This window comes from Coenobita brevimanus, chromosome 50, assembly GCF_032717465.1.
Source record: "Coenobita brevimanus isolate Jiangsu-jjx chromosome 50, ASM3271746v2, whole genome shotgun sequence".
Taxonomy (NCBI): domain Eukaryota; kingdom Metazoa; phylum Arthropoda; class Malacostraca; order Decapoda; family Coenobitidae; genus Coenobita; species Coenobita brevimanus.
In genome coordinates this window covers 38,868,512-38,896,146 of record NC_137003.1, presented here as the reverse complement: position 1 = coordinate 38,896,146, position 27,635 = coordinate 38,868,512, and the positions used below count along the sequence as shown (strand labels likewise).

The 27,635-nt window shown below is 42.9% G+C and overlaps 1 protein-coding gene across 8 annotated transcripts in view; it reads right to left on the bottom strand.

The window, feature by feature from the left end:
- Positions 1-27,635, bottom strand: part of LOC145399810 (protein lap4-like) — a 1,200,472-nt gene that overhangs the window by 491,110 nt on the left and 681,727 nt on the right. For all 8 annotated transcript variants that reach the window (XM_080272363.1, XM_080272366.1, XM_080272368.1 and 5 more), the window contains 2 exons: positions 26,179-26,295; positions 9,006-9,185 (listed from right to left, as the gene is read on the bottom strand). In XM_080272363.1, coding sequence (XP_080128489.1) covers positions 9,006-9,185; positions 26,179-26,295 — 297 coding nt within the window. The remainder of the gene's footprint in view (positions 1-9,005; positions 9,186-26,178; positions 26,296-27,635) is intronic.

The window sequence follows — 27,635 nt, the reverse complement described above, 5'->3', positions numbered from 1 at the left end:
CTCAGGCCACCAAGGTAGAAATCATCATGAGGAATAAGAAAGGGGAGAGGAAGGTGGACATCGCCAAGGCCTATGATGTGAATGAAGCCAGCGTGAGGACCAAAATAAAAAACCAAGACAAGATTCTGGCGGCAGTGAAGGCTTACGGAGGCGGGCCACTTGAGTCCAGGTGCAGGCCTACCGATCCAGCAATCATCATAAAGGAGCGGTACCTCAGTATGTACGTACGGAAGAAGGAGGCAGAGGGTGTTCCTGTAGATCCTAAAAGGTTAGTTATCATTCATAGTACAGTACCATTTATTATAATTACAGCAGTACCAATATATGGTATGTATAGGTATTTGGTAGGTATTTAGGGTGACTTTTCCTAGGGTTGCTGACATAATTCATTTTTCCCCATAAGCTCTGTTGTTTGTCCAACACGGGACCCGTGCACGACAATATTACTGTGTTGGATGCGAGGGTACTGTACCTTAACCTGTCCTATCACTCTGGTATGTGGACCTCTCAAAGAAATGTCGACTGTGGCACTTTGGAACTGCGGACTAGGAGGCCCTCAGGAAGTACTTCTTTGATTTTCCCTGGAATGATTATTGCTCCCATGGCCGGAGCCATCTGAGTGTGCCTTGCGCATTACGGAGTTTATTCTCTCGGGCATGGAAGCATACATTCTCTTCTCATATCCTTTGAAGATCCAAGCCTTGGTTTATCACGCTTGTTCTAATGCTGTCCACAACTAGGAGAGGGCACATAAAAGGTACCAGAGCCAACCCACCCCTGAATCACATCTTGTTTATGTTTCTGCCCGGAATCGTGCTAAATCTGTCCTTCGCTCTGCTAAAAATAATTTCATCTGTACTAAATGCTCTCAGCTCTCCAACTCGAATTCTTCCCACTCCTTCAGGCACCTTGCCAAAAACCTTTCTAACAACTTTACCTCATCATCCTTCCCTCCTCTTTTCTATTCTGATGGCTCTGTAGCTATTTCTTCTACTGATAAAGCAGATTTCTTTGGTCCGCCTTTCTCCTCCAATTCTACCTCAGACAATTCCAGTGCCGTTCCTCCCTCACTTCCCCCCTCTGACTTCCTCATGGTTGACATTAAAATTTCTTCAGTTGATGTATTTTCTGCCATTACTGGCCTTAATACTTACAACGTATACGGGCTTGGTGGAGTCCCTCCTGTCATCCTCAAGAACTGTGCTTCTGTGCTTACACCCTGCCTAGGTAAACTCTTTTGCCTTTGTCTTTCAACTTGTACCTTTCCTTCTTGCTGGAAGTTTGCTCTCATTCAGCCAGTCCCAAAGAAGGGTGACCATTCCCAACCCTCTAACTATTGTCCAATTGCTTTAACATCCTGTGTCTCCAAAGATTTTGAGTCAATTCTTAACAGAAAAATTTTAAAGCATCTTTCCTATCACAACCTTCTTTCTGATCGTCAGTATGGGTTCCATCAGGGGTGCTCCACGGGCAATCTTCTCACGTACCTTTCAAACTCCTGGTCATGCTCCTTTCGGGACTTTGGCGATAGCTTTGCCATTGCACTTGACATCTCAAAGGCTTTTGATCGAGTCTGGCATAAATATTTAATTTCCAAACTGCCCACTTACAGTTTCCATCCTTCTATCTGTGCCTTCGTCTATTGCTTCCTTTCTGGTCATTCTATAGCCGCTGGTGTAGACAGCCATCGTTCTTCTCCTAGATCTATCAACAGTAGCGTTCCTCAAGGCTCTGTCCTATCACCAACTCTCTTCCTTTTATTCATCAATGACCTTCTAAGCTGTACATCTATCCCTATCCACTCGTACACTGATGAGTCTACCCTTCATCTTTCCATTTGGTTCTCGCAACGTCCATCTCAGCAGTTACTTCAACAAGGGATGAGGCTATGGCACACCTAATGCCTTGTTGTTTTTTATGCATCAAAAACTCAGTTTTTACACCTATCAATCCAACATGATCTACCACAGGAGTACACACTAATGTTTAATAACATCCAGCTCAATCCTGCATCATCCTTGAACACTCTTGGGGTTCCATTCACTCAGGGCTTATCTTGGAAACATCATATTGCATCTCTTGTAAAATCTGCGGAGAGACTGGGCGTGTTAAGCCGACTCCGTACCTTCTTTACCCCTGCACAGTTGTTGACTTTCTATATGGGTTTCATTCAGCCCTGTGTAGAGTACAACTCTCTTGTGTGAGGAGGCTCCCCACAAACAGCTCTTCTCAATAGGGTGGAGTCAAAGGCGTTTTGTTTCATTAACTACCCTCCTCTTACTGGCTCCCTTCAACCTCTGTCTCTTCGCCACACTGTTGCATCTTTATCTCTTTTCTATTGTTACTTCAATGGTCACTGTTCCTCTAAACTGTCTTCTTGCATCCCCCAACCTCTTTGACGGGTGCGTAGCACCCATCTAGGAACAAACTCTCATCCATTTTCTATCCAACTCTCTAATGCAAAGAGTTAACTGTTCCTCCCAGTCCTTCTATTATGCAACAGGTCAACTCTGGAACTGTCTCCCACTGTCTGTATTTCCTACTTCCTATGATTTCCAGTCTTTCAAATGTAGTGTGTCCAGGCATCTCGAAATGAACGTACAGTATCTTGAATTTGGCTCTCTTTTGTAATGTCTATCTATCTGTCTATTGCCAAACGCCTCAATCCCGTTTGGGGTGGCCACAAACAAATCGCCTCCAAGTCGCCCTGTCCCCCACCATTTCACTGCCCTGCTCCCAACTCAAACCCCCCTCTCTCATATACCTCTCCACCCCATCCCTCCATCTAATCCTCGGCCTCCCCTTCCCTCTTCCCCCCTCCACCTCACTCACATACACTCTCTTCGTCAGTCTTTCACCCTCCATCCTCTCCACATGGCCAAACCACCTCAGTGTGTTCCTCATAACGCTTCCTATCACATCCACATCAACACCACAACGCTCCTTTATATCCTCATTCGTCAGCCTGTCTCTCCATGTGACTCCACAGGCTCCTCTTAAATAACTCATTTCCACTGCTCTCACTCTTGACTTGTGTCCTTCCAACAACGTCCAAGCTTCACTTCCGTACGTTAGAGTTGGTATCACAATACTGTCATGTAGTAACTTTTTCACTTCCATGGTTTTTGTTTTTTTCTTGGAAGGAATGGTTTGAGGGCTTCTGACCTATGGTTCCTTCTTTCTTACATAAAAACACACACACACACACACACACATATATATATACATATATGTATATATATATATACATATATGTATATATATATATATATATATATATATATATATATATATAAATATATGTATATATATACAGTAATCCCTCTAATATCCGAACGCCCAATATCCGAACATCCCCACTAACCGGACATAATCCTCCTGGGATCCATTATTCCCAAAATGGGCCAAAAACCGCAAAAAATTCGAAAAAAATCTGACTTTTTTCCCTCCCATAATTTGAAATTCCCGCCTGGCGCAAAACAGCTGTTACACCATGGTCCCTTCACCCCTTCCTTCCTCCCCCTCCCCCCTCCCCTGTCAGGTTGCCATTTGGTATTTTTCATTACCAAGTGTGGGCCAATTTGGTAATGAAAATTGCTTTGGTAATGAATTAGAATAATGCATTACCAAATAGATTTTTCACATGTATGAGGATACACAGGATGGAGATGGTGGATTGTTTGCTCTCTCTGATTAATCTGCTACCCTACATAGTGTGAAAATAATCAACATGGTGTTAGTTATAAGGAGAGTGATTACATGTATTTCCACTTGTATATATAATTAGTGAAGAATATATGCTAGCTTTACGAATTTGGTAATGAAAAGTTATATTTGACAATGAAAGTTGAGGAGATTGGTAATGTGGCTGTTGCGATCTGGCAACTCTGTTACCCCACCAACATCAACAGTCACAGCTTAACTCCGATGGAGAGCAGATACTCATAACAGTGCAAGCCACAGGTGCTTGTTTTTTGTGAATAAACAGTGAATAAACTGCAATACCTTGCCACTAGAACACACGGGAATTTACAGTGTTGTGCAGTGTTAAGAAATTAGAATTTAGAGTGCAGAGGATTAACTGTGGACTGCAAACTGGCGGTTCAAACCAGTCCAAGAGCAAGGGACTTGTAAGTACCCAGAATGTTTAATATTGTATAAACTCACCTCTAAAACCTCATTTTATGGTTCTTTTGCATTTATTTCAGTCTTTTATGTCCCTTATTGGTGTGATTTGGGTCTTAAATAGGTGCAATGCATGTCCAGAGGGAGTTGTATAGGTGTTTTTCAGAGTTAGGGTCCATAAGTACAAGTCCATAAGATGGGGCCCAATATCCGGACAGGACCACTATCCGGACCTGCCTATGGCTCTATTGATCCGGATATTGGAGGGGTTACTGTATATATATATATATATATATATATATATATATATATATATATACAGTACCCTCGCGTCCAACACGCGTTAGTCCAGCACGATTTGGGTCCAACACGGAGAGCAATTAATTAGTATTATTTTATACGATTTAATTACTGTAACACGAGTGTGTAAGCATAACACGCACAGAGCTCCGAGAAGTGGGCGAAATCCGCAGAGTTCACTCTAGCACGATCACCCCCGGTCCAACACGGTCATACTGGACATTCCCATGATGATGGTAGCCAATGAAAACTTCCGATCAAGTAGCCTTCCCTGCCCGCTATCGTGACGTGATCGTGATGCCGCCCAATTAAAAACGCTTCTGGTGTCACGTGATGTTTTGTTTAAATTTCTCCCGCCACAGCGCCACTCAGTCGCATAATTGCATTGGAAGGTGCTTTTTTCTTGCTGCATTTTCTGCCCTTGTTACTGCATTTTACCCTGCTCACGATGCCTAGGAAGCCTTCTGAGAACCCCAAGAAGGGACAGCACCTCCCTCAGGCCACCAAGCTAGAAAGCATCGAGAGGAAGAAGAAAAGGGAGAGGAAAGTTGACATTGCCAAGGCCTAAGACATGAATGAAGCCAACGTGAGGATCATAATAAAAAACTAAGACAAGATCCTGGCAGCCGAAGGCTATCACACGGCACTTCATACCAGGTTTGCCGAGGATACCATGGTAAATCGGAACCGTAACGTGGTAAAATTGCCGACGATACCACGGGCATTTGGAATTCATCTGGATGGATTCCTGCCGAGGATACGACGGGCAAAACAGTGTGACCAAAACCCAGGCGACTCGACAGAGAATGTATCGTACTACACCATTGAACATTTAGCCTGACACTGAATACATATTAATATTTTAGAATAAATATCAATCGTTTTGAAACCCTTCTCATCAGCGTGCGTACCAGTTTATAAACAAAGTTGCTTCTTATTCTCTACCGAGTCAGTGACAGCGATCACTTTCCACAGTCACGAGACGGGGCTCTGGTAACAGTGTCAGAAGCATGCACTTTGCCGAGGATTACAGAGTGCTAAGACAGGCAGAAGCAGGACCTTCCATGGCTGTGGACGAAGGTAGTGATTCTGAGTGTGATTTCGAAGGATTTATGAGGGAGGTTGAGGAGGAGCAACGGCCATTACCCGCTAGTGACGCCAGCAGCCATCCTCCGGGGACCCAGAAGGACTACCGACAGCCTTGGATACCACCTTCCATTCCCAGCAAGCCCACCAACACTATCCTAAAAGGTTAGTTATCATTCATAGCGCAGTACCATTTATTATAATTACAATAGTACCAATATATGTATAGGTATATGGTAGGTATTTAGGGTGACTTTTCCTAGGGTTGCTGACATAATTCATTTTTCTCCATAAGCTCTATTGTTAGTCCAACACGTTTTTGGTCTAACACGTGACCCATGCATGACAATATTACCGTGCTGGATGCGAGGGTACTGTATATACATATATAGAGTTGTTGAATGCTGTGAAAAGTATGTACGATGGTGCGAAGGCTGCAGTGCGTGTGGATGGTGAACTAAGTGAATTTTTCTCTTTGAAAGTTGGGTTGAAACAGGGATGTGTCATGTCTCCATGGTTGTTCAATCTGTACATGGATGGGGTAATAAAAGAGGTACAAGGTAGGGTAGTGGATGTTGGAGTGGCCCTGGTGAGAGAGAATAGTGTTTGGAAACTCCCTGTACTGTTGTTTGCAGATGATACTGTGTTGTTGAGTGAAGACGAAGGGGAGCTGCAAGGCTTGGTGGATGAGTTTGAGAGAGTGTGTAAGAAACGGAATCTAAAGGTGAATGTAGGGAAGAGTAAAGTGATGGTCTTTGAGAGAGGTGAAGTTAGTGAATGTACAGCGAGGTTGGATGGTGGGGAATTGGAAAATGTGAGTACGTTTAAGTACTTGGGTAGTGTGATGAGTAAGGATGGAGGTTTGGAGGGTGAAGTGCTTGAAAGGGTACAGCAGGGAAGAAAGGTTCCTGGTTCTTTGAAAGCAGTGATAAGAAACAGGGAAGTGAGTATGGAAGTGAAAAAGTTACTACATGACAGTATTGTGATACCAACTCTAATGTACGGAAGTGAAGCTTGGACATTGTTGGAAGGACACAAGTCAAGAGTGAGAGCAGTGGAAATGAGTTATTTAAGAGGAGCCCGTGGAGTCACGTGGAGAGACAGGCTGACGAATGAGGATATAAAGAAGCGTTGTGGTGTGGATGTGATAGGAAGCATTATGAGGAACACACTGAGGTGGTTCGGCCATGTGGAGAGGATGGAGGGTGAAAGACTGACGAAGAGAGTGTATGTGAGTGAGGTGGAGGGGGGAAGAGGGAGGGGGAGGCCGAGGATGAGATGGAGGGATGGGGTGGAGAGGTATATGAGAGAGGGGGGTGTGAGTTGGGAGCAGGGAAGTGAAATAGCGGGGGACAGGGCAACTTGGAGGCGATTTGTTTGTGGCCACCCCAAACAGGATTGAGGCGTCTGGCAATAGATAGATAGATAGACATATATAATATTTATAAATCTATCTATCTAACTATATATATATATATATATATATACTTTATATACAAAAAAATAACTGAATGAAGTTTGTAGTGTTGTGTTGTGCAGAGGTAAGGGTAAGGCATGGAACTACAGAGTAAATTAGGGTCAGTACATGAATAAAGCTCATGTAGGATTTGAAAATGGTCTAAACATCATTATACACTGCACTCTTCTCAGGCCCATCTTTGCATAAATGAGCTAATGTAAAGAATTTTTAAAAATCTGCTACAACCAACGTGTGTTTGTATGACTGTTGTCATGTGGTTATGTGGATGAATCAATCACGCATGCAGCTGGTGAGTCTTTTCACTGAGAACCACCGTGTGCCGACCCCCTCCAGTTTGTTATATATTTTCCTATTTTCAGGGTGGTAAATGATCTTTTCCTGATGAAAATTTTCCCCATTATTATCATCACGTTCCTTAAGGCGTACCTACGATCATTTGTTTACGGTATAATGGAAGAAATGTACTCAAAGGTCGATTTTGTTTCCCACTTCCCAACAGGAGGTTAAGTTAGGTTAGGTTTGGTTAAATTGTACAGTATAAGTGCAGTTAAGCTAGGTTAGGCTAGGTTTAGTTAAACTATTAGATTAGGACAGTGGCATTCAGTAAAAAGACCGACCCCATGCAGCTGCCTCGCGCCAGAGACAGATTCATTGACCTCCACAATTTGTAAATTATCTTTGAATACATATTGAAAGCTGAACTTACCGCTCCATCACATTTATTTTATGACGTAGTCTTAGCAAAGTACTATTAAAGTCTTATGTATAGCAAATATCTTTGTGTTTAATAACGGAATGAAAAGCTTAAGCATTATAACATCCAATTCACTGTGGTGGTCTGCCACACCAACATTGTGTGGCAAGGGGTGGGGGGTTGCTATGGCAGCCAAGCGACTGCCTCACCCAACTGGCTAAGTTCACAGACATTTTCATAATTTAATTTTCTTTTTTATACCAAGAATTGGTGTTTGACCATCAGAATGTCCTAGAATCTGTTTAAACCAAAATTTATCAAGTACAGTAATCATCAGCACCGAACTTTTTTTGGCACAAATTTACAACACTGTGATGTGGTAACAACAAGTGGCTAGTGGTCTATACTGTGGTGACTGAGTAGCACTCATGCCTTTCACTCGACAGGGAAGGTCTGCTGAGAGTTTACTAATCCCTTTGCAATTTATAAAATAACAGTGCTGTACTCACACAGTGCTTCTCACGATCACTGCTGTACGTACCATTTATAAACAATCTTCTAGTTCAAGTCGTGTCCGATGGCAGTTTTTGAGTTTTTCTTTTACTTTCACCATTCGCTGTTATCACACTTTAAAGCAAGCTACCTAATTTTCCTTTTGTTTTTCTTGATGCCTGATACACTGTGTTTGGCGATACCACACTTTTACAACAAGTTTTCCTACAGAAACACCAGCTTCTAACTTATCCAAAATTTTCACTACCGGCATTACGTCATGTTACCTGCTTTCTCTTGACATCTTTAGTCTTCCCAGAGGATCCATTTGCATTACGAGCTATGGTAAGGAGAAATGACTTCTGAAATACTGTACAGGTAAAAAAAAAAGAAAAAAAGAAAAAGAATATAAAGAAGAAGAAAAAAAAAGGTTGTTGAACTAGTTGATCGTACGAATGCTTGTGTGTGTTTCAAGAAAGGGACCCTTGCTGTGACCTAGTATGATCTGTGACCAAACAAATGATAGTTGCTTTCCGCCCGGCTTGTGAAAATGGTTTTAGAATTAAACATGCTTTGGGAATTCATATTTTTAAAATTTTGTCTGAAATAACTGAAATCCAGATTAACAGGATCTGAACCAAAGAGGTTCTACTGTATTCAAGACTAGTAACTCATACATTTTCCCTAAACAGATACAGAGAAGATATTAAGGCAGCTGTTGAAGAACAGCAAATCTAACTCAAAAGGCACTGATCACCAAATATAGGTGAAGTCCATTCTGAAGGATGATAAGAAATAGGTAACACCAAAATAGCAAGCATAACATACTTTGAGTCCCTTTGGCTGTGGGTCATGTCGCACAGTGAGGACAACCTCATTGGGGGGGTTGAGCAGGGCAAGCACAGCCTCTTGATGGGATGCCCCATTCATATCACATCCATTCACTGACAGGATCCTATCACCCATGCGAAGCTTTCCTGTCCTGTGAGCTGCACCTCCTGCTGTTATCTGAGTGGTTGTGAGGAGGTAAAACATTACCAAGGTATTCAAGATGGATGCTCCCTATAGTATATAAACTTTGAGAAATTGTAGTAAAGTACCATAGTTAATAAAGTACCAATCTGGGAAGAACTAATTTTTCTAGGAAAAGCTTTACTCTGCTATAATACTCCAGCAAATGACTACCTTAAAAAGTAATTTCATAATGCTGTACATTCTTCACTTAGCTCTCCTGTATACTATACAAGTGCTTCACAAACAGGATGCTTTAAGCATAACTGCAGTATATAACTGTTGTTCTATCAACTGTGAATAAGCTCTCAAATCCTAACAAAACAACTATACTATGAAATTACAAAGACTATAGCACTGCCTTTTATGATTTTTCCACCTCCTGCCTGTTAATTATGGTGCCTACTCTAACGCCGTTCTGACTGCCACGACAGCACTGTGATGGCAAAGAAAAACATCCTCACTTCCACATGCTTCTTGGTGAAAAACTTCCAACAGAAACTTATAAAACCTGTGAGAGGCTAAGTATTGCATACTCTTGGGGAAGGAGGGAAGGAATAATGATGTGCCAAGCCATAAAATGGCTACTTGTCATTATGGTAGAAGGTAGCAGGGGTAGTAATTATCTTAAATGAATGATGTGATTAGCAGAAAGAAAAGTGAAAATACATTGGAAAAAGCAGTGGGAGAGTCATCTAAGAAATCAGCAAGCAGTGGGGGCCACTGTAGTGAGGAAAGGAAGGTAAATGTTGAAGGGCGGTGTTGGAGAGCAATCAAGCAATGAAGAAAATGATGAATGACACTCATGGATCAGTTACAGAGTGAATACAGTGGCGAAGGATCACAGCGCATTACATGAACATGAGTAAGGAGGGTACGATCCAAGGGAAGATGAGCAAGGACAGTCCCCCACTCACAATTGGGGTAAGTCGAGGTGTACCATGAATGAACTGAGGGTATAATACTATGAAGTTTTTTGTTAACCTGTGGATCCCATGAGGGTTACCAATGTTCACAGAGGAGACAGGTTTGAACAGGAAAACAATCAGTAGCACACGGACCCAGAGGAGGGCATAGCAAATCATGCCAGTAAGTCAACTTGATCATTCCCAGTAATCCCGAAATGGCTGGGAACCCAGCAGAAGTGAAGTGATTTTTTCCCGGCAGAAAGGCAGAACAGCCACTCCTAAATATGGGTGACCAGGGGATGAGAGTAAGATGAGGTGTGTAAGAAAGTTAGTGTGCTATGATAATCATGATTACCAGAAAAGTTTACAAAGAAGGAGGATGAGAATCTAAGAAGAGACTTTGGAGCAAAAGGGAGAGCATAAAGTTCTTCAATGAAAATATCTGCAATGGGAGGAAAAGTACTTTGGATGGAAGGAGTCTGGAAACACAACAGCAAACCCAATAAGATGGTAAAAATTAGAGCAGTCAGTGAAAATACGTGTGGCAGATGCGTGACAAGACGTGTTCAAGAAAAAGGGACTGAAGAGTATTTGGGGGAAGAGTCTTAAAACATGGGAAGAAAGTAGAGCAGATTATAGGAGGAGGAGGAAGCCTGGTTGGGATAGAAACTTGACAAATAGGAAGAATAGTGGGAAATGTGAAACCAAGAGACAAATGAAGGGTGGGGATTTGAAGGGGGAGAAAAAGGAGATGGGAGTTCCAATGAATAGAGCACTGGAGAGGGCTGGGGAGGTGGAGTAACTTAATAGCAAACTGAAGGAGACATGCACAGGACATAACAATGTGAAGAGAACGATGATGAGAGGGAGGGAATGCCTGACTCAGTGCAAAGACCTGTGGTTGGGGTTGATCAAAAGTACAAATAACTAAATGATGACCAGTAGTATGAATGGAATCAAGTTTTGAAGGAGTGCAAATGGAAGCAGAAGAATAGATCTGGCAGCCATAATCAAGTTTAGAGAGAATAAGGACAGAGCAAAGATCAAAAAGTATGGTGCAATCAGCATCCCACGAAAGATATGACATTTGCTGCAACAGGCGTATATGATGGAAAGGAAGAAACATGTGCATTCTAATTTAACCAGAAGTCAAAGACGAGGCCAAGAAAACTGGCAGAGGAGCGATACAGAGGAGCAGTGTTATCCAAGCAAAAGAGATGGTTGAGTTATGGTTAGTCTATCTATCTATCTATTGCCAGACGCCTCAATCCCGTTTGGGGTGGCCACAAACAAATCGCCTCCAAGTCGCCCTGTCCCCCGCCATTTCACTCCCCTGCTCCCAACTCACACCCCCCTCTCTCATATACCTCTCCACCCCATCCCTCCATCTCATCCTCGGCCTCCCCCTCCCTCTTCCCCCCTCCACCTCACTCACATACACTCTCTTCGTCAGTCTTTCACCCTCCATCCTCTCCACATGGCCAAACCACCTCAGTGTTCCTCATAACGCTTCCTATCACATCCACATCCACACCACAACGATCCTTTATATCCTCATTCGTCAGCCTGTCTCTCCACATGACTCCACAGGCTCCTCTCAAATAACTCATTTCCACTGCTCTCACTCTTGACTTGTGTCCTAGTGAATGAGTGAATGTCACTATACAGGGCTTAGAGGCAGAAAAATGAAAACCATGAGTAGTGGCCCATGTTGAGAGTGCATCAATGGCAGAGTGGAGAAGGACTTGGAGATGAGGTAGGTCTGAATCTGCAGCATAATAAATAATGAAATCATCAACATAAAGAAAGGTTGAAACAGATGGGGGCAGAGAGGAGATAATGCCATTTACAGCAAAAAGAAAAATGGTGGAACTAAAGATGCAGCCCTGGGGGACACTTCATGTTGGGAAATGACACATGAAAGGTGGGCTCCTAGACAGATATGAAAAGTTGGAAGGGAAAGAAAATTTTGAAGAGAAACACCTATTTTACCATGACCATGGGAACAAAGACAATGAAGAATATGATATCCCCATGTACTGTATAAAACAGCAATGACTGACTGGTGGAGTGAAAAAGCAGAATGGCTAAAATATTCTTGTACAAGGAGAGAATCTATGGTGCTGCATGCCTTGTGATACCCAAACTGTACTGAGAGAAAGAAGACAACTGGATTCATGGTACCACAGGGGTATCTGACTGATCATCCATTCAAGAAGTTTACATAAACTGGTCAGGGCTATAGGATGATATGATTGAGAAAGGTGACCAGTTTTTCCAGGTTTAAGAAATAGGAAGATGACCAATACATGCCAACATGGAGGAAAGAAATCCTCTGTCCAAAATTCATTGTGCCGGGTCAAGAGAATGGACATGGCCTGAGAAGAGATATGCTTCAACATACAATAACACCATTAAATCCTTCACTTGTGTCTTTACACGATTTAAGTAAACGAGATAATTCACAAAGAGAAGAATGTGTTAAGGGCTCCTTGGGTTGACAAAGTAAAAGAGTTTGGTATGGATTCAGAAACAGATTCAATGAAGTGAAATTCTGGAGAGAGAGATGAGACCAACTACTAAAAAGAATAAAATAATTACCATAAACATCTGCAAACAAAGGACGAATCAGCCACGGAATGGCCATCGGCAGTAAGAACAAGAGCCTGTGGCAAGATATGCTTACTAGATATGCTTTGAATTCAAAATCAAACTGTTGCAACAGGTGTGTGGGTGAAAAAAGATTACACATAGTCTCTCCAAATGTTTGTTGGATATTCTACAAATCCAAAATCAGATTGCTGCAACATGTGCATTAGTGGGAAGTGAAGAAACACAGTCCCTCCAACCACAGCATATGGTTTGATGGATGATACAATGAAAGGCAGTGGAAGCTTGTTACGCAAGATTACAAGCTCATTCAGACCCGGACTCTTTGCAATGAAAAATTTTCCAGGCTGCATGTTTCACACATGGGGCCCACATGCAAGCAGAAATCCATCATGAAACACATTTGGCAGTGGATGGTTGAGTATTGCAGGGAATAACGGCAAGGGCAACGCTTAAAACTAGAAGGATGAGAGAGAACATATTTTGTGGAAAGGAAGAGGGGAAAGTAGAAGGAGAACAGTAAGAGAAGAAAACAATTCCCAGTCAACAGCATGGAACTGCCAATGGGGTGGACGAGGAATGGGAGGGACAGAATTAAGAGTGAGTTTGACAGGACAGTGAACACTAAAAAATGATTGTCCTCCAATACTGACCAACAGAAATCAACAGGGTGAACGACGAACGGAACGGGCAGAAGTAAGAGTGAGTTTGACAGGGTAGTGAACACTAAAAAGACTGTCTTCCAATACTGATAAATAGAAATTTAGAACCAGAGATGAACAAAGAGACAGACCCAAGCAAGACAGGGAATGAGTGTAGAGGCTGAAGTGAGTAGGGGTGCCAGTGTTAAGGTTGAAGAGATCTTGAAAAGAAAGAAACTGTTCTAATATGCATCCCCTAGTGGTGACCACTAATTCCACGGGGAATGCCAGCATATAAAGTCACCAAAAAGAATCAGAGGAGGAAGGGTGGCATAGTCTGGAAAATCAAGTGGGACTGATGGAGAGTATTAAGTGACAGTTAACAGTGATCCAGTGACAGGAAAGGGCATAGAGTAGAAGTATGAGGGATAAGTGAAGAGATGTAAAGAGCTTTTAAGGGAACATCATTACAGATAACAAGGGAGCTGTCATTAAAAAAAAAAAAAAAAAAAAAAAAAGCCAGGAATAGTAATCATGGAAGTACAATGAAAGGCTTCCTGGAGAGAGAGAGAGAGAGAGAGAGAGAAAGAGAGAGAGAGAGAGAGGAAATAAGGAAACAAGGTCCACACAATGGGGCACAGAAGTCTCTGACAATCCAAGGAAGATGAGCTAAGAGAACTAAGTCCAGGAGGAGTGCAGTGGTTGTTTGTGCTGTTGAGAGCAAGAGTAACCAGGAGACACAGGTAGATCATGAACAGAAGCAAATGGGGAAGAAATGGAGGGCATTGTGATCATCGTGGATGAGGGTGGTCAAACAGTGAAAGAGAGGGAAACTGAAGAGGGGCAGGAGGAAGGGAAGCAGGAGAGAGGCACAAGGGAAGGAAATGTATTTCTGAAACAACAAGGGAAGGCTGAGGATGAGGTACAGTGAAGGTAATTAAGGGTACTCTGTAAGGATTCCACTTCCATAGGAGAACACAAAGGTTGAGTGGAAACTGGTGAAAAATCTCAATGGCACTGTTATTTGGATGAGGGACAGCACTGGGCAGGCTGGGCTGTAAATGGAGAGGAGAAAACACCAGGAATAAAAAACAGAGGACATGAGAGAACAATTATGTTTGCCTGCACATGAGAAGGTGGGGGAGAAGAAGGCTGGGAGCATACTGAATGTGAAGAAAGTGGTGTAGAGTGTGCATAACGAACAAGGAAGGAAAAGGCAAAAGAGGAATCAGGAAGCAAGACAAGTATTGAAAGAAATGGAGATAGGTGCTGAAGCCGAGACACTGGAAGAGCTGGAGACCTGTGATACAGTAGTACTGGTCAAACACATGTACATGATGCCAGGAAAATGACCTAAGCTACACACTTGACAACAGGCTTCTTGAAGCGTAAGACCAATTTTCCTGCATCATCCTTGGAGTTTCATTTACTTGGGACATATCTTGGAAAGATCATATTACATCTCTTGTAAAATCTGCTTCCAAGAGATTGGGTGTGCTAAGCCGACTCCATTCTTTCTTTACCCCTGCACAATTGTTGACTCTGTACAGGGGTTTTATCCGCCCCTGTGTGGAGTACAACTCTCATGTGTGGGGAGGCTCCCCACATATAGCTCTTCTCAATAGGGTGGAGTCAAAGGCATTTCGTCTCATTAACTCTCCTCCTCTTACTGACTCCCTTCAACCTCTGTCTCTTCACCACACTGTTGCATCTTTATCTCTTTTCTATCGCTACTTTAATGGTCACTGTTCCTCTGAACTGTCTGCATGCATTCCTCCACCTCTACGACGGGCGCGTAGCAACTGTCTAGCAGCAAACTCTCATCCCTTTTCTGTCCAACTCTCTAATGCAAGAGTTAACCGTTACTCCCAGTCTTTCATTTATGCAACAGGTCAACTCTGCAACTGTCTCCTTCTGTCTGTATTTCCTGCTGCCGATGATTTCCAGTCTTTCAAATGCAGTGTGTCCAGGCATCTCGAAATGATCAGATCTTGAATTTAGCTCTCTTGTATTTTGTTTTACTCTTGGAGGGAACTCTTATTGCGGGCTCATAGCCTTTGGTTCCTTCTTCCTCGCAAAAAAAAAAAAAAAAAAAAAAAAAAAAAAAAAACTGCTTCAAAAATGTAAACTGGGTATTTTCTGTGAGAGGCTATCTGGTGGCCTCCACTGTTCAGGCAAGACAGGAGGCTGGAAATACAGGCAAAGGAAGTGAGTCCAGCCTGGGCATAGTTGGGGAAGACAAACTGTGATTGGCAGTACTTGGCTGAGTTGCAAAATGACCTTCCAAGATGTATATCTAACCCTATCCACTCATATGCTGATGATTCCACTTCAGATTTCCATTTGGTTCCCGCAACATCCATCTCAGCAGTTACTTCAACAAATAAGGGTTGAGGCTATGGCAAACCTAATGTCTGACTGCTTGTAACTCTGACTGGGGCAAAAATAATCTTGTTGTTTTTAATGCATCAAAAACTCAATTTTTACACCTATCAACCCAACATAATCTTCCACAGCAGTATCCACTAATGTTTAATAATATCCAGCACAAGCCTGCATCATCCTTGAACATGCTTCGGGTTTCATTCACTCGAGACTTATCTTGGAAAGATCATGTTGCACCTCTTGTAAAATCTGCTTCCAAGAGACTGGGTGTGCTATGCCAACGCCACACCTTCTTTACCCCTGTACACTTGTTGACTTTATACAAGGGTTTTATTCGTCCCGTATAGAGTGCAACTCTCATGTGAGGAGGCTCCCCACATACAGCTCTCCTCAATAGGGTGGAGTCAAAGGCTTTTCGTCTCATCAACTCTCCTTCTCATACCGGCTCTTTTCAACCTCTGTCTCTTCGCCACACTGTTGCATCTTATCTCTTTTCTATCGCTACTTCAATGGTCGCTGCTCCTCTGAACTGTCTGGTTGCATCCCTCCACCTCTACGACGGGTCTACGCACCCATCTAGCAACAAACTCTCATCCCTTTTCTGTCCAACTTTCTAATGCAAAAGTTAACAGTTACTCCCAGTCCATTTATGGAACAGGTCAACTCTAGAACTGTCTCCCTCTATCTGTATTTCCTACTTCCTATCATTTCCTGTCTTTCAAATGCAGTGTGTCCAGGCATCTCAAAATGAATGGATCTTGAATTTGGCCCTCTTTTGGATTGTTTTTGTTTTTTTCTTGGAAGGAACAGAGTGTGGGCCCCTGGCCTTTGGTTCCTTCTTTAAAAAAAAAAAAAAAAAAAAAAAAAAAAAAAAATGGCATGAGGGAGGAACATATCCTTTAACAAGGAGGACAGTGTCCCTGATGATGACAGAATGGGAAAGGTTGCAAGAGTTTAATATTATTTTGGCAATGTTGGCTGGTTGTTGGTGGTGTACACATGATGGGATGGTACAACAATGGAGAGAGAACTGGGTGATGATGTTTGAAAGAATAAGGTGAATATCATCAGAATAATCAGGAATATTCTGGTTACCAAAGGACAAAAAGAGATGGAAGATTGGCAGTGCCTGTAGAGAATTTTAACTGGGCATCTGTAGAGACTGAAATAGGGAAACCAAAAGGATCAACTAGACTTAACTTTTTCAGCTTGGGCTGCATTTAGCACACTGAAACAACAAGAGCCAGTGGGCTGCACAAATAACATGAAGTCTGTGCGTACTTGGCAAATCAGAGAGAGACGATGAGATGGGTGATCTGTATGTGAGGTTATGTTAAAATAACAGGCCTATGTCTGGGGCCGGGAGAGAGAGGTGGTCAAGGAAGGGTTTGTGAGTTGGGAAGGAGATAGGAGGGAAAGGGAAATCAAGGAGACAGGAAGGGTAGAAGGAGGGGTTGGAGGCAAATAAGGTTCAGAAGTCACTACAGATGAAGAAGACAAACAGGTAGACAACTTGTGGATAAAAGGGGTCGTAAGGTGGGAATTGGTGTAGGTAAGTTTGACGAAACATTAGGGGTAAGCAGAGGCATAGAACACCAGTGAGAGTGGGAGAAGTAGCATGAGAAGGATCTGGGGTTATCACTGGGATCAAAACATCGGCAGGACTGGGTGAAGAGGAAAATGAGATTATTTCCATAATCATACACAGAAAAGAAAAGACTCATCAAGACCATTGGAAAAGAATGGACTATGTGGGTGGAATCCAGAGTCTAGAGGTCCAGCCAGCAACCCAAGCAGTGACCAAGCTCCAAGCATGCAATTCCTACCCTGCACGAGAGGGAACAACAGCACAGTATGAGAAAGCAGAGTCCACAGCACAATATTGGGCCAGCGGCCTATGGATGTGAATCCCATCACAAGTACACAGCACCCCCAGATTAGCAGCTACAGCCCAGCAGTAGTCCTGCTTCTCCTGGGGTCCACACACTGGAGTGGCACTGAACCATCATAGTCCCTACAACTGACTAGATCAACAGCCAATGGGCACACACCAATCCTTCCTGCTGCAACATCCTAAGGGATACCAATGAGAATTTTAATGAATGTGGAAAATTTCACATCATTTAACCCCTACACCGCGGGCATGTTTACCAATGTTTTGCGTGTCCCACAGGGTTATTCGGGCTCCGACAGACTCTCAAAAAATATTTGCCAAAAATCAGTTATTAGTCCTAGAATATTAAAATTACATATGCTTATGGCACATACCTTCAGCTTTCTCCTGGAATGTTTGTTGAGCCTTTGTCAGTTACCGTAGGACTTGTGGAGACCTCTGAAGTTGGGTAACGAAGTCTCCACTTTACACTTCCCGACAACCCGTAATATGATTACCACAGCCAGATATAAACACTATAAACATTACTCTATGATTTTCAAGTAGTTTGGGATCCATACTCCAAAAAAAAAAACACTGTGAAAGCAATGGAAATTACGAGCGCGTCTGATCGTCGCACTTGCGCTAGTTCGCTCTTGGTACTCTGTCATTTATTATTCATAAAACCCCTCACACTTTATATTTCTATTACTATATCACACTATATATCTGGAGTCTTTCTCCATAAGTTTCCTTCAGTCGTATTAGTTTATTGTCACTGAAGTCATTCAATTTTTCATTCAGTAAAATACGTAGAGAGCCACGGATTCACTTTCACTGTTATAAATTATTTGTATTCATATTCTTATATTACTAATTACTTACATTACTATTTACATTTTCTATTCTATTTTCAATATTTACCCTTCTATTTTACTTACACTATGTTATTCACTGTCACTTTCAGTAAGATAAATCTATAATACACTGTTCAATCATATGTACTGAACATCCATTGCTTTCACTTGCTATTTACACATTATTTCCAAATTATTCTGCTTTCACACTTGCACTGTTAGAACTGCTTCTGGCTGTGGTAATCAAAGAAGCAGGTAACACAGAGGGGAACCTGGCACTCAGCGCACTGCCAAGAGGTGCGTTTGTGCTCAGGTGTGCGTCGGGTGGTATGTGCACACACCTGACACCTGTGAATCGCAGCCTTCCTTTTCCCTGTGACAGGCATAAGCTCAAGTCTGTGCCGATCCATATACGCCCTCTGCTCAAGTCGGTCGGGAAGTGTTACTGGATGGCGCCTTGGAGTTGCTGCTGTCACCCTACCATATCTTTTCAGCAGCTGCTGGACACAAGTCCTGGCGAACAACCTCGGGGAAAAGGACTTGGGTGGCTTGACCTTCATCTTGTACAGGATGAAGGTGTTCAGCATCGTCATATCTATGAGATGCAGAAAAACTTTCCTGTACCACCTAGTATTCTTCCTGAGGCAGTCGATCTCACCAATCATCATGTCGGACTTGTCCACCAGCCGCATGTTGATATTGTAGTCCAACACAGCATCAGGTTTCATCACAGGTTCGCCTGTCCTACGGTCGACCTTCCCACTGTGTCATCTCCCCCTTATGTACGGTGGTGAGCATGTGCACGACCCTCTTGTCATGCCACCATATTGCTAGCATCTTCTCAGACTTGCGTAGGAGCACATCTCCTCGCTGCGAGGTTCCTGCCTCTGTGAATTTGGGGAAGTGGGCACGATTACTTCTGACAGTGCCGCAGGAGCCAATGCCGTGCTCAGAAAGGTATTTGGCAAGTTTCGGTGCTGTATAGTAGTTGTCTGTATACAGCACATGATTCCCACCAAAATACTTTTCTAGGAGCACTTTCACTACACAGCCTGAGAAGCCAAGGGGGTGTGTTTTATCCAGATCGACAGTGCTGGCTGAATAAATGATGAAGTCAAGGATGTACCCCGTCTTACAGTCGCACAGTACAAAGAACTTAATTCTAAAGCGATTGCGTTTGCTTGGAATGTACTGAACAAACCGAAGACGTCCTCTGAACAAAACCAAGGATTCGTCAATGACAACCTTCTGAAAGGGGTGGAAGAATGACATAAACTTATCCTTCATTCTGCTCAGAATCTCCCGGATCTTCCAGAGTGGGTCGGTTTGGGAAGGTACATCATTGTCGGCAAAGTGCAGGTTTCCCATGATGTTCCGAAGCGATCTCTGGCCATGTACTTATTGAAGGTGGGTGAGGGTAGTACGGGGTCCATGGACCAGTATTCTTCCAACTCATGTTCTTGGAGTGTGGCATGAGAAGCATGAGGGCAAAGAACACATACAGCTCCTGCACTCCCAGCATGAACCACTGTTGCATCTTGGCTGCACCTGTACCACTTGCAGCACGTTGTGATTCATACCTGTTGGTCTCATCACATATGTGCTGCATGACTTCGTCATCTGGGAAGGCCAAAAGGTAGTCCACACACTCAGCATTTTCATCAATAGTGAAGGCAGGCTGAACTCCTGAGGAGCTCTCATCAAATACTAAATTTTCAGGCACAAAATCTGACCCTTCCGTCCACGCGAAGGTGTCCAGGATTCCCTGTCGTGGCAGTGTAGGGCGGGTGGTGGTGGTGAAGGTTGGCTGTGAGGCAGATTTATCTCGTTCAAGGTCACTCGCACTGACCCTGGGTTGCCGTACAGCACTAGCAGCCCTTACCCTACTAACTACACTACTTTTCACTGTCCTTGATTTACCTCTTCCTCTACAGCCTGCCTTCACTGTTGATGCTGGCGGTGACTCCAACGACGAAGACTCTGGAGATAACTCAGCCGACGATGATGAAGAAATGAGTGAAGTGGGGCTTGGGGAACGGGGAGGTGAATGCACTCGTGACTCATGGCGGGCTGGGTCACATGGGGGCATTGTTCTGGGGCTAACACGCCGCCTTTTCACTCCCTTCCCAAATTCCTGGCCTTGGTGCACTAAAGGCTCCTTTCCCTTGGAGCTAGAGACTACTTCCGACACTGAAGCACTCATTGTAGCAGTTTCTGGCACGATAACCTCACCCGGCTCATCACACGATTCACCCGAATCGTCAAAATCACTGTCCATCATCACCATGGACAATTCTGCAAGTACACGTGCCACTGCAGAGTCACTAAGGCCTTTCCTGCTTCCCTCACTACTTTTCTTAGGGGTAGAGGTCACGGGGCCCTTTGCAATGGGCACAGAAGCGGCAAGAATGGCAGGGCGCGAGTGCGACGTGGTTTCACTACAGCAGAGGACAAGGAACTAAATGCCGTGGCTTATCTGAGAAGGGAAGGGATGACAATGACACTGAGGCTGACTGCTGCTAACTTACATGCTAATTTTTTATAGGCAGAAAATCTCGGCAATACATAAAGAAACAGGTAGTTCCAGGTGAATGTAAATGTCATTTAGGCTTCTCCCTTCCTTTCTGATATATATTTTTATTACAGACATCGATTACAAGGCATAATTCAAAGGGGAAATTACCGTGGTAATGTAGCGAATGAATGCACGTGAGGTGTTGTCAGGTGATAATTAGCCAATTCCTGGTGTATAACACTATCACTTACCTGATTTTTTTTTTTGGTATATATTATTTTGTATAAGTATAGGGCATAGGGCTTATTTCAATGGATGAAATCTGTGGAAAAATCCAGGGGAAATTTTCGTAGCGCAGCGCGGCGTGGGAGGTGAGAGGACAGGGTAATGGAGGGCAGGTAGAGAGGGGAGTCATGAAGGGGGTAAAATCGCTAAAATGTCAACAATGGATGGGAGTACAGATGAAATTTGGAGTGCTGACTAGTGTTGGACATTGGCAGTACTGATAGATGATACAAGCCACCACTTGAGAGCCCGGGATAATTCAAAATAACACAGAATCACAAAAGTGACGCCCCGCGGTATGATCCACTGTGGCCGAGCGTCACGAAAGTGACGCCCCGCGGTTAAGGGGTTAATGTTACAGACAGACTAGACAGGATACACTGAAAGAGAAGGGAGAGGCAACAGTTAAAGAAAATGGGATTTGCAAAATTAGCTGTGGCAGTGACGGGGACCCAAATACAGTACAATCCCAGTTAACCGGGAGGCTTGGGGAATTTACCTTCCCGGTTACAGATTTTTCCCGTATTTCTGAGTTTCAAGTCAAATCTATACAAAGGCTATCACAGCAGTAAATACAGTTCAGGTACTCACCAGTCACATTAGGGGTTACACTAAGAGATTCCGCCTGAAAAACTGCCTTGTAAACACACACCATGGTCATAACGCACGAGCGTGCAATGTCAAGCAATTTGCAGTGCTGCAAATTGCACCAGTCAATTGTTTACTGAATTACTGTATTCATTATATGTACTGTACTCATAAAAAATGAAAAATAAAATAAAGAAATAAAAGCTTGAACATTTATTAGTGAACTGACGATGTGTTAAGACTGCACTGTAGAATTATCACGACACCTGTGCCCCTACGTGAGTTGTGTTTACGTTTCTGACCCCGACTGTCCTTCTTCTTCCCCACCTGACCTCTATCACTCCACCCCTCACCCACCACTCAGCTGTTTTGCAGAAAATAAAATAAATGATGTACGTATGAAATGCAGGCATATTATTTATTTATTTTTCTTCCAACAAAGTAAACTTTCATTCCTATTAACTTTTTTTTTTTTAATCTCTGCCAGCGAATATGCGTTCGAAGATGAATTTATATAAAAACGCACTGGCGTACCACAAATGCCTTATTTGGTGTTCAATACATACTGTAGAAAACAGCAATACAGTAGACTAGCCTTGAATGTGTTTGAAGTCGCAGATGTTGCTATTAGGGTGTAGCAGATGTTGCTACTGGGGAGTAGCAGAACTTGCTACTGAGGGTTCACCATACGTGCTAGATGATGACGCCATTTCAGAAGCTCGTTTGTCTCTCATCTTGGCAAACATCTTACGTATATCTGTTTGCTTTATTGCCTTCCGCCTCTCTGTCAAGATCTTACTGTTCAAGATGTGCAAATGCATTACATCCTGTGCAGAGATGTACGACTGCTGCTCTGCAAATTTGATTGCCTTCTCAAATGCTGCAATACCATCATGCCAACACACCCTCTCCTCCACTGTCTCTTCGTCACTTTCTTCTTCCTGTGGCGCCACGTAGGATTTCCCACGGTTCACTACTGCATCAATGATAGCATCCGTGTCCATCGTGTGTTACGGGTGTATCCTCATCAATTTCTAACCACTCTTGCAGTTTTTCTTCTTCCACATCAATTTTGCCACAAGACTTGGCAAGATCAGTAATTTCTTTGCAAGTATCTGTGGCAGTCTTGGTTGTAGTTTTGAACCCATCAAAATTATTCTCTTCGTCTGAAGCTGTTGTTTGAAACATAGCGAGGGGCCAGAGCTTACGCCAACATTTACGCAGAGTTGAGTCTTTCACCTGACTCCATGCAACTGAGATGGTATAGATGGCATCTTTTAGATTGAACTGCTTTTGAAAGTCAGTAACAGAGCAATCACTGTTCACCATCTTGCGCATAAAGTCACGCCTGTAAATCATTTTCACATTCTGAATGACGCCTTGATCCATAGGCTGTACAAGGCTGGTTACATTGGGAGGGAGATAGACCGTGAAAATGTTGCCACTTCTCAGTTGATCAGCCGGTGGATGAGCAGGACAATTGTCTAGAAAAAGTAAGGCACTGCTGTCCTCTGGCATCCCTAGCTTTTTAAAGTGGTTTTTTACACTAGGGACAAAAACATGATGAAACCACCACCGAAAAAGTTCTGCATCCATCCATGCGCTTCTCTGAGCCTTGTATTCAACAGGCAGATTTGTGATGCCTTTAAAGCAGTGAGGGTTACCATATTTACCCACAATGAATAACTTCACCTTGTGAGTGCCTGCTGCATTAGCGCATAACAGCATGGTTACACGGTCCTTGTTTTTCTTAAACCCTTGCGCATTTTTTTCTTTTGAACACGCTAAAGTTGTTTGGGGTAAGCATCTCCACAGCAAGCCTGACTCATCTGCATTATAAATTTGGTTTGCAGTTAATTTATGTTTAGCCACAAGCCTGTTGAATTCTTCACAGAATTCTTCTGCTGATTTACTGTTTGCTGATTTGCTTTCTCCCGAGATGTCAAGTTTACGAATTCCATGCCTGTCTTTGAAACGATTTAACCATCCAATACTGAAATCACACTCGACTTCTATATTCATTTCACTGTGAAACTCTCTCACTTTTTCTTGTATAAGAGGAGCAGAAATAGGTGCTCCCTTAGATCTTTCTAAGCAAAACCACTCGTACACTGCTAGGTCTACATCCTCCATTTTCGGCCGATGTAGAGTATGCCTTTTTTCAATGGACTTACTTGTCTCGCTTTTCATGAAAAATTCCTTGAGCTTGAATGACTGAGCCTTGATATCATAAATCGTTGAATTTCCTACATTATATTCAGCCATTAGTGTTTTATAATGTTCGCCTTTTTCAAGTCTGTTGCATATGTCCAGCTTCTGTTTCAAGGTAAGCACAATACGCTTACGTTTAGTTTGCACTTTAGGCATTTTGGAGTGTACAAATTACCGTCTATCAGAGGAACACAATAGCAAGAGAGCTTGTTTACTGTCTGGTGGCAAAGAGCAGACTGGTGATTTTTGGAGGGTGTGGAGGATGACTGAATTCAAGTAGGGGAAAGAGGGGGAGAGGAGGGGTGGTTAAGAGGATTTGCTAGTGATTTACATTAGCCGGAAATGCCTTCACCTAGCTTTGTCTGACTTCCAGCCTCGCGTGACACGATCAAACGGCGGTTTGGCGGTCCATTCAAATTGGCGCAGAGTTATAACTTACTGACATTTTTACCAGCCCTTGAATTTTCCCGTTGTTCTGAGCATTCCGTTTGTCTGGATACCGGATAGCTGGGATTGTACTGTAGATGGGAGAGGGCAGAATTGGGTGGAGACACAACTGTGTGTTCACCCAGCAACCAAACCCCCCCCACACTACCGTGGAGTCTGCTAAAGCACCCTGTGAGAGCCCTCTCACACATCTAGTCCAAGTTGACATCTCTTAAGCTGCCCCACGACCACAACAGGTAAGGGAAATGGGAAGATACTTAAGGGGAATCTCTGTTCTCCCAGCACGCAGCTTCAACCTGAGATATGCATAGGACGTTTCTTTATGTGGAATCATTGCTTATAGTTACTGGCCTCAGAGTTCCATCTGCCTTAGCCCTTGTCACCTCTGATTTTAAAATACAAATTTCTCCGTCTCTGAAAAAAGTTTTTCTGTCAGGTGTTTGGCAGCAGGTGGCATAAACCATCATCCATTCATGATGTAGTGCAGCCTATTTCACCTTTACCTTCTATCATTCAGGACACTGTACACTGAGTGAAAAGACTATGGGTTTCCAGTAAACCAAGAAAACGTTTACAATGCTCAGTGGTAAACACCAGTCAATTAAAGGGATGATGTGGAGCCTACTGTTGTGCCCCTGTTAACTGGGTGGAGATGCAAATGTGGTGTCCATCTGGGAAACAAACCTCCACACTCTCCTCATACCTTGCTGTGATGAAGTACTGTCCACTGCAAAAGAACATCAGTTCACTGTACAGGACAGCCCTGAAGGGACAGTTGCTTGCCTGTGGTTGCTGGGTCTGCTCAGCCTGACAAACTGGGTACTCAACAACAACAACAACAACAACAACAATGCACAAGCTTTTTCTACAAGCTGTATTTTGCAATGCTTAGTGTGGCATATAAGCCATCTGTCATCTGTTATTAGCTGTCATTCCATTTTCAAATCCAGGTAAAGTCAAGCCATGTTTCTTAGATTTTACAAACTTTGAGCATCCACCTGCTTACCACTGTTTGTATTTAATGTAACTTGGCTAGTCTGAGGCCATTTTTTCTGCACCTGTCATTCTTGCTGCCAACTGCACCATGTTTGGGATGATGTCTCATTTCTCACTTCTTTTCTCAGAAAGTCTAGAAATAACATGTTTCATTGCACAGCTGAGGAAGAGGTAACAAGTCCCCTCATTTCTCTTCTGAAAAAGTCTGGCAATATTTTGTTTCACTGTACAGTTAGGGAAAAGGTTTCAAAATCTCCTATGCCAAAAAAACTTGTGTTCAGTGTGAGACTTAGCTAAGGTGCTTCTCTTTGACCTCACTATGTCTGGGTGGCAATTCCTGTATATGGCTAGAGAAGCTGGAGGGGTGGGGGAGGGGACTTCCATTAAACTGCCAGTATACCACAGTCCATTTAATCAGCTCAGCAAAACTAAACCATGCCTCCGCTTATTCACAAATACTAAACTTTGGCATGTCAGTGATAAAAAATTGTACACATTAACACTATTTTTAACTGCTATTCTCATCTTAAACAATAATATCTTAAATTCCTCAGACTATAACTCAAGGCTTCAAATACTCATATACCGTATTTACAGTTACCACCTTTTAATCATGACTTAAATTCAAATGAGTGAGAACTCACTGTGGAAATTTTTTCTGCTGCTGTACTTACTTTTGATATGTATATGCCTGGATCATCTGGTGATGTACCAAATGGAACGCAGAAGTGATCCGAGCCGCCAATAATGCTAAGTCCCAAAGGGCCCCCATCTTTGTGCAATGTCACTTCCTGCCGGCAGAAGACAATCATTATAACACTGCAACTTTTTTTTTTTTTTTTTTTAAATAAAAAAAACAACTGAATATTACTATTACAAGACATACAAATTGATAACTGCCTGGGAATAAATGTGCATATATATATATATATATATATATATATATATATATATATATATATATATACCGGTATATATATATATATATATACAGGGGGGTCCCAGAAAAATTTATACACTTTAACAGCTTATAGATCTGCAGTGTTTTTTCTTTTCCAGGTGAGAATCACCCTTGAATATGGCCAATCCCAGACTAACATTTGACCTGCATAAGTTTATACTGTAGAGGTACTAGAAAACAAAAAATACTAGTATAAATATATTCAAAAACAGCAGCAAGCAGCTCATTGCACTGATATTTTTGGTGACTTTAAATTTCTGTAACATCTCAAATAACATCTTCCAGAACGTTCCTTTTATATGTTTTGCACAGTTCTGTCAGTTTCAAATTTATCTCGTATACGTGCAATTGTAACACGGTTGGAGGTTCTGTCTGAAACGACTGTCTGCACTGTCTTTGAACTTCTTTTACATTTTCTGTTTTCCAGTACCAGTTCAGTACAAACTTCTATCTATCTATCTATTGCCAGACGCCTCAATCCCGTTCGGGGTGGCCACAAACAAATCGCCTCCACATCGCCCTGTCCCCCGCCATTTCACTGCCCTGCTCACAACTCACACCCCCCTCTCTCATATACCTCTCCACCCCATCCCTCCATCTCATCCTTGGCCTCCCCCTCCCTCTCCCCCCTTCCACCTCACTCACATACTCTCTCTTTGTCAGTCTTTCACCCTCCATCCTCTCCACATGGCCAAACTACCTCAGTGTATTCCTCCTAATGCTTCCTATCACATCCACGTCCACACCACAATTCTCCATTATATCCTCATTTGTCAGACTGTCTGGCCATGTGACTCCACAGGCTCCTCTTAAATAACTCATTTCCACTGCTCTCACTCTTGACTTGTGCCCTTCCAACAACGTCCAAGCTTCACTTCCATACGTTAGAGTTGGTATCACAATACTGTCATGTAGTAACTTTTTCACTTCCATGCTCATTTCCCTGTTTCTTATCACTGCTTTCAAGGAACCAGCAACCTTTCTTCCCTGCTGTACCCTTTCAAGCACTACGCCCTCCAAACCTCCATCCTTATTCATCACACTACCCAAGTACTTAAATGTACTCACATTTTCCAATTGCTCACCATCCAACCTCGCTGTACATTCACTGACTTCACCTCTCTCAAAGACCATCACTTTACTCTTCTCTACATTCACCTTTAGATTCCA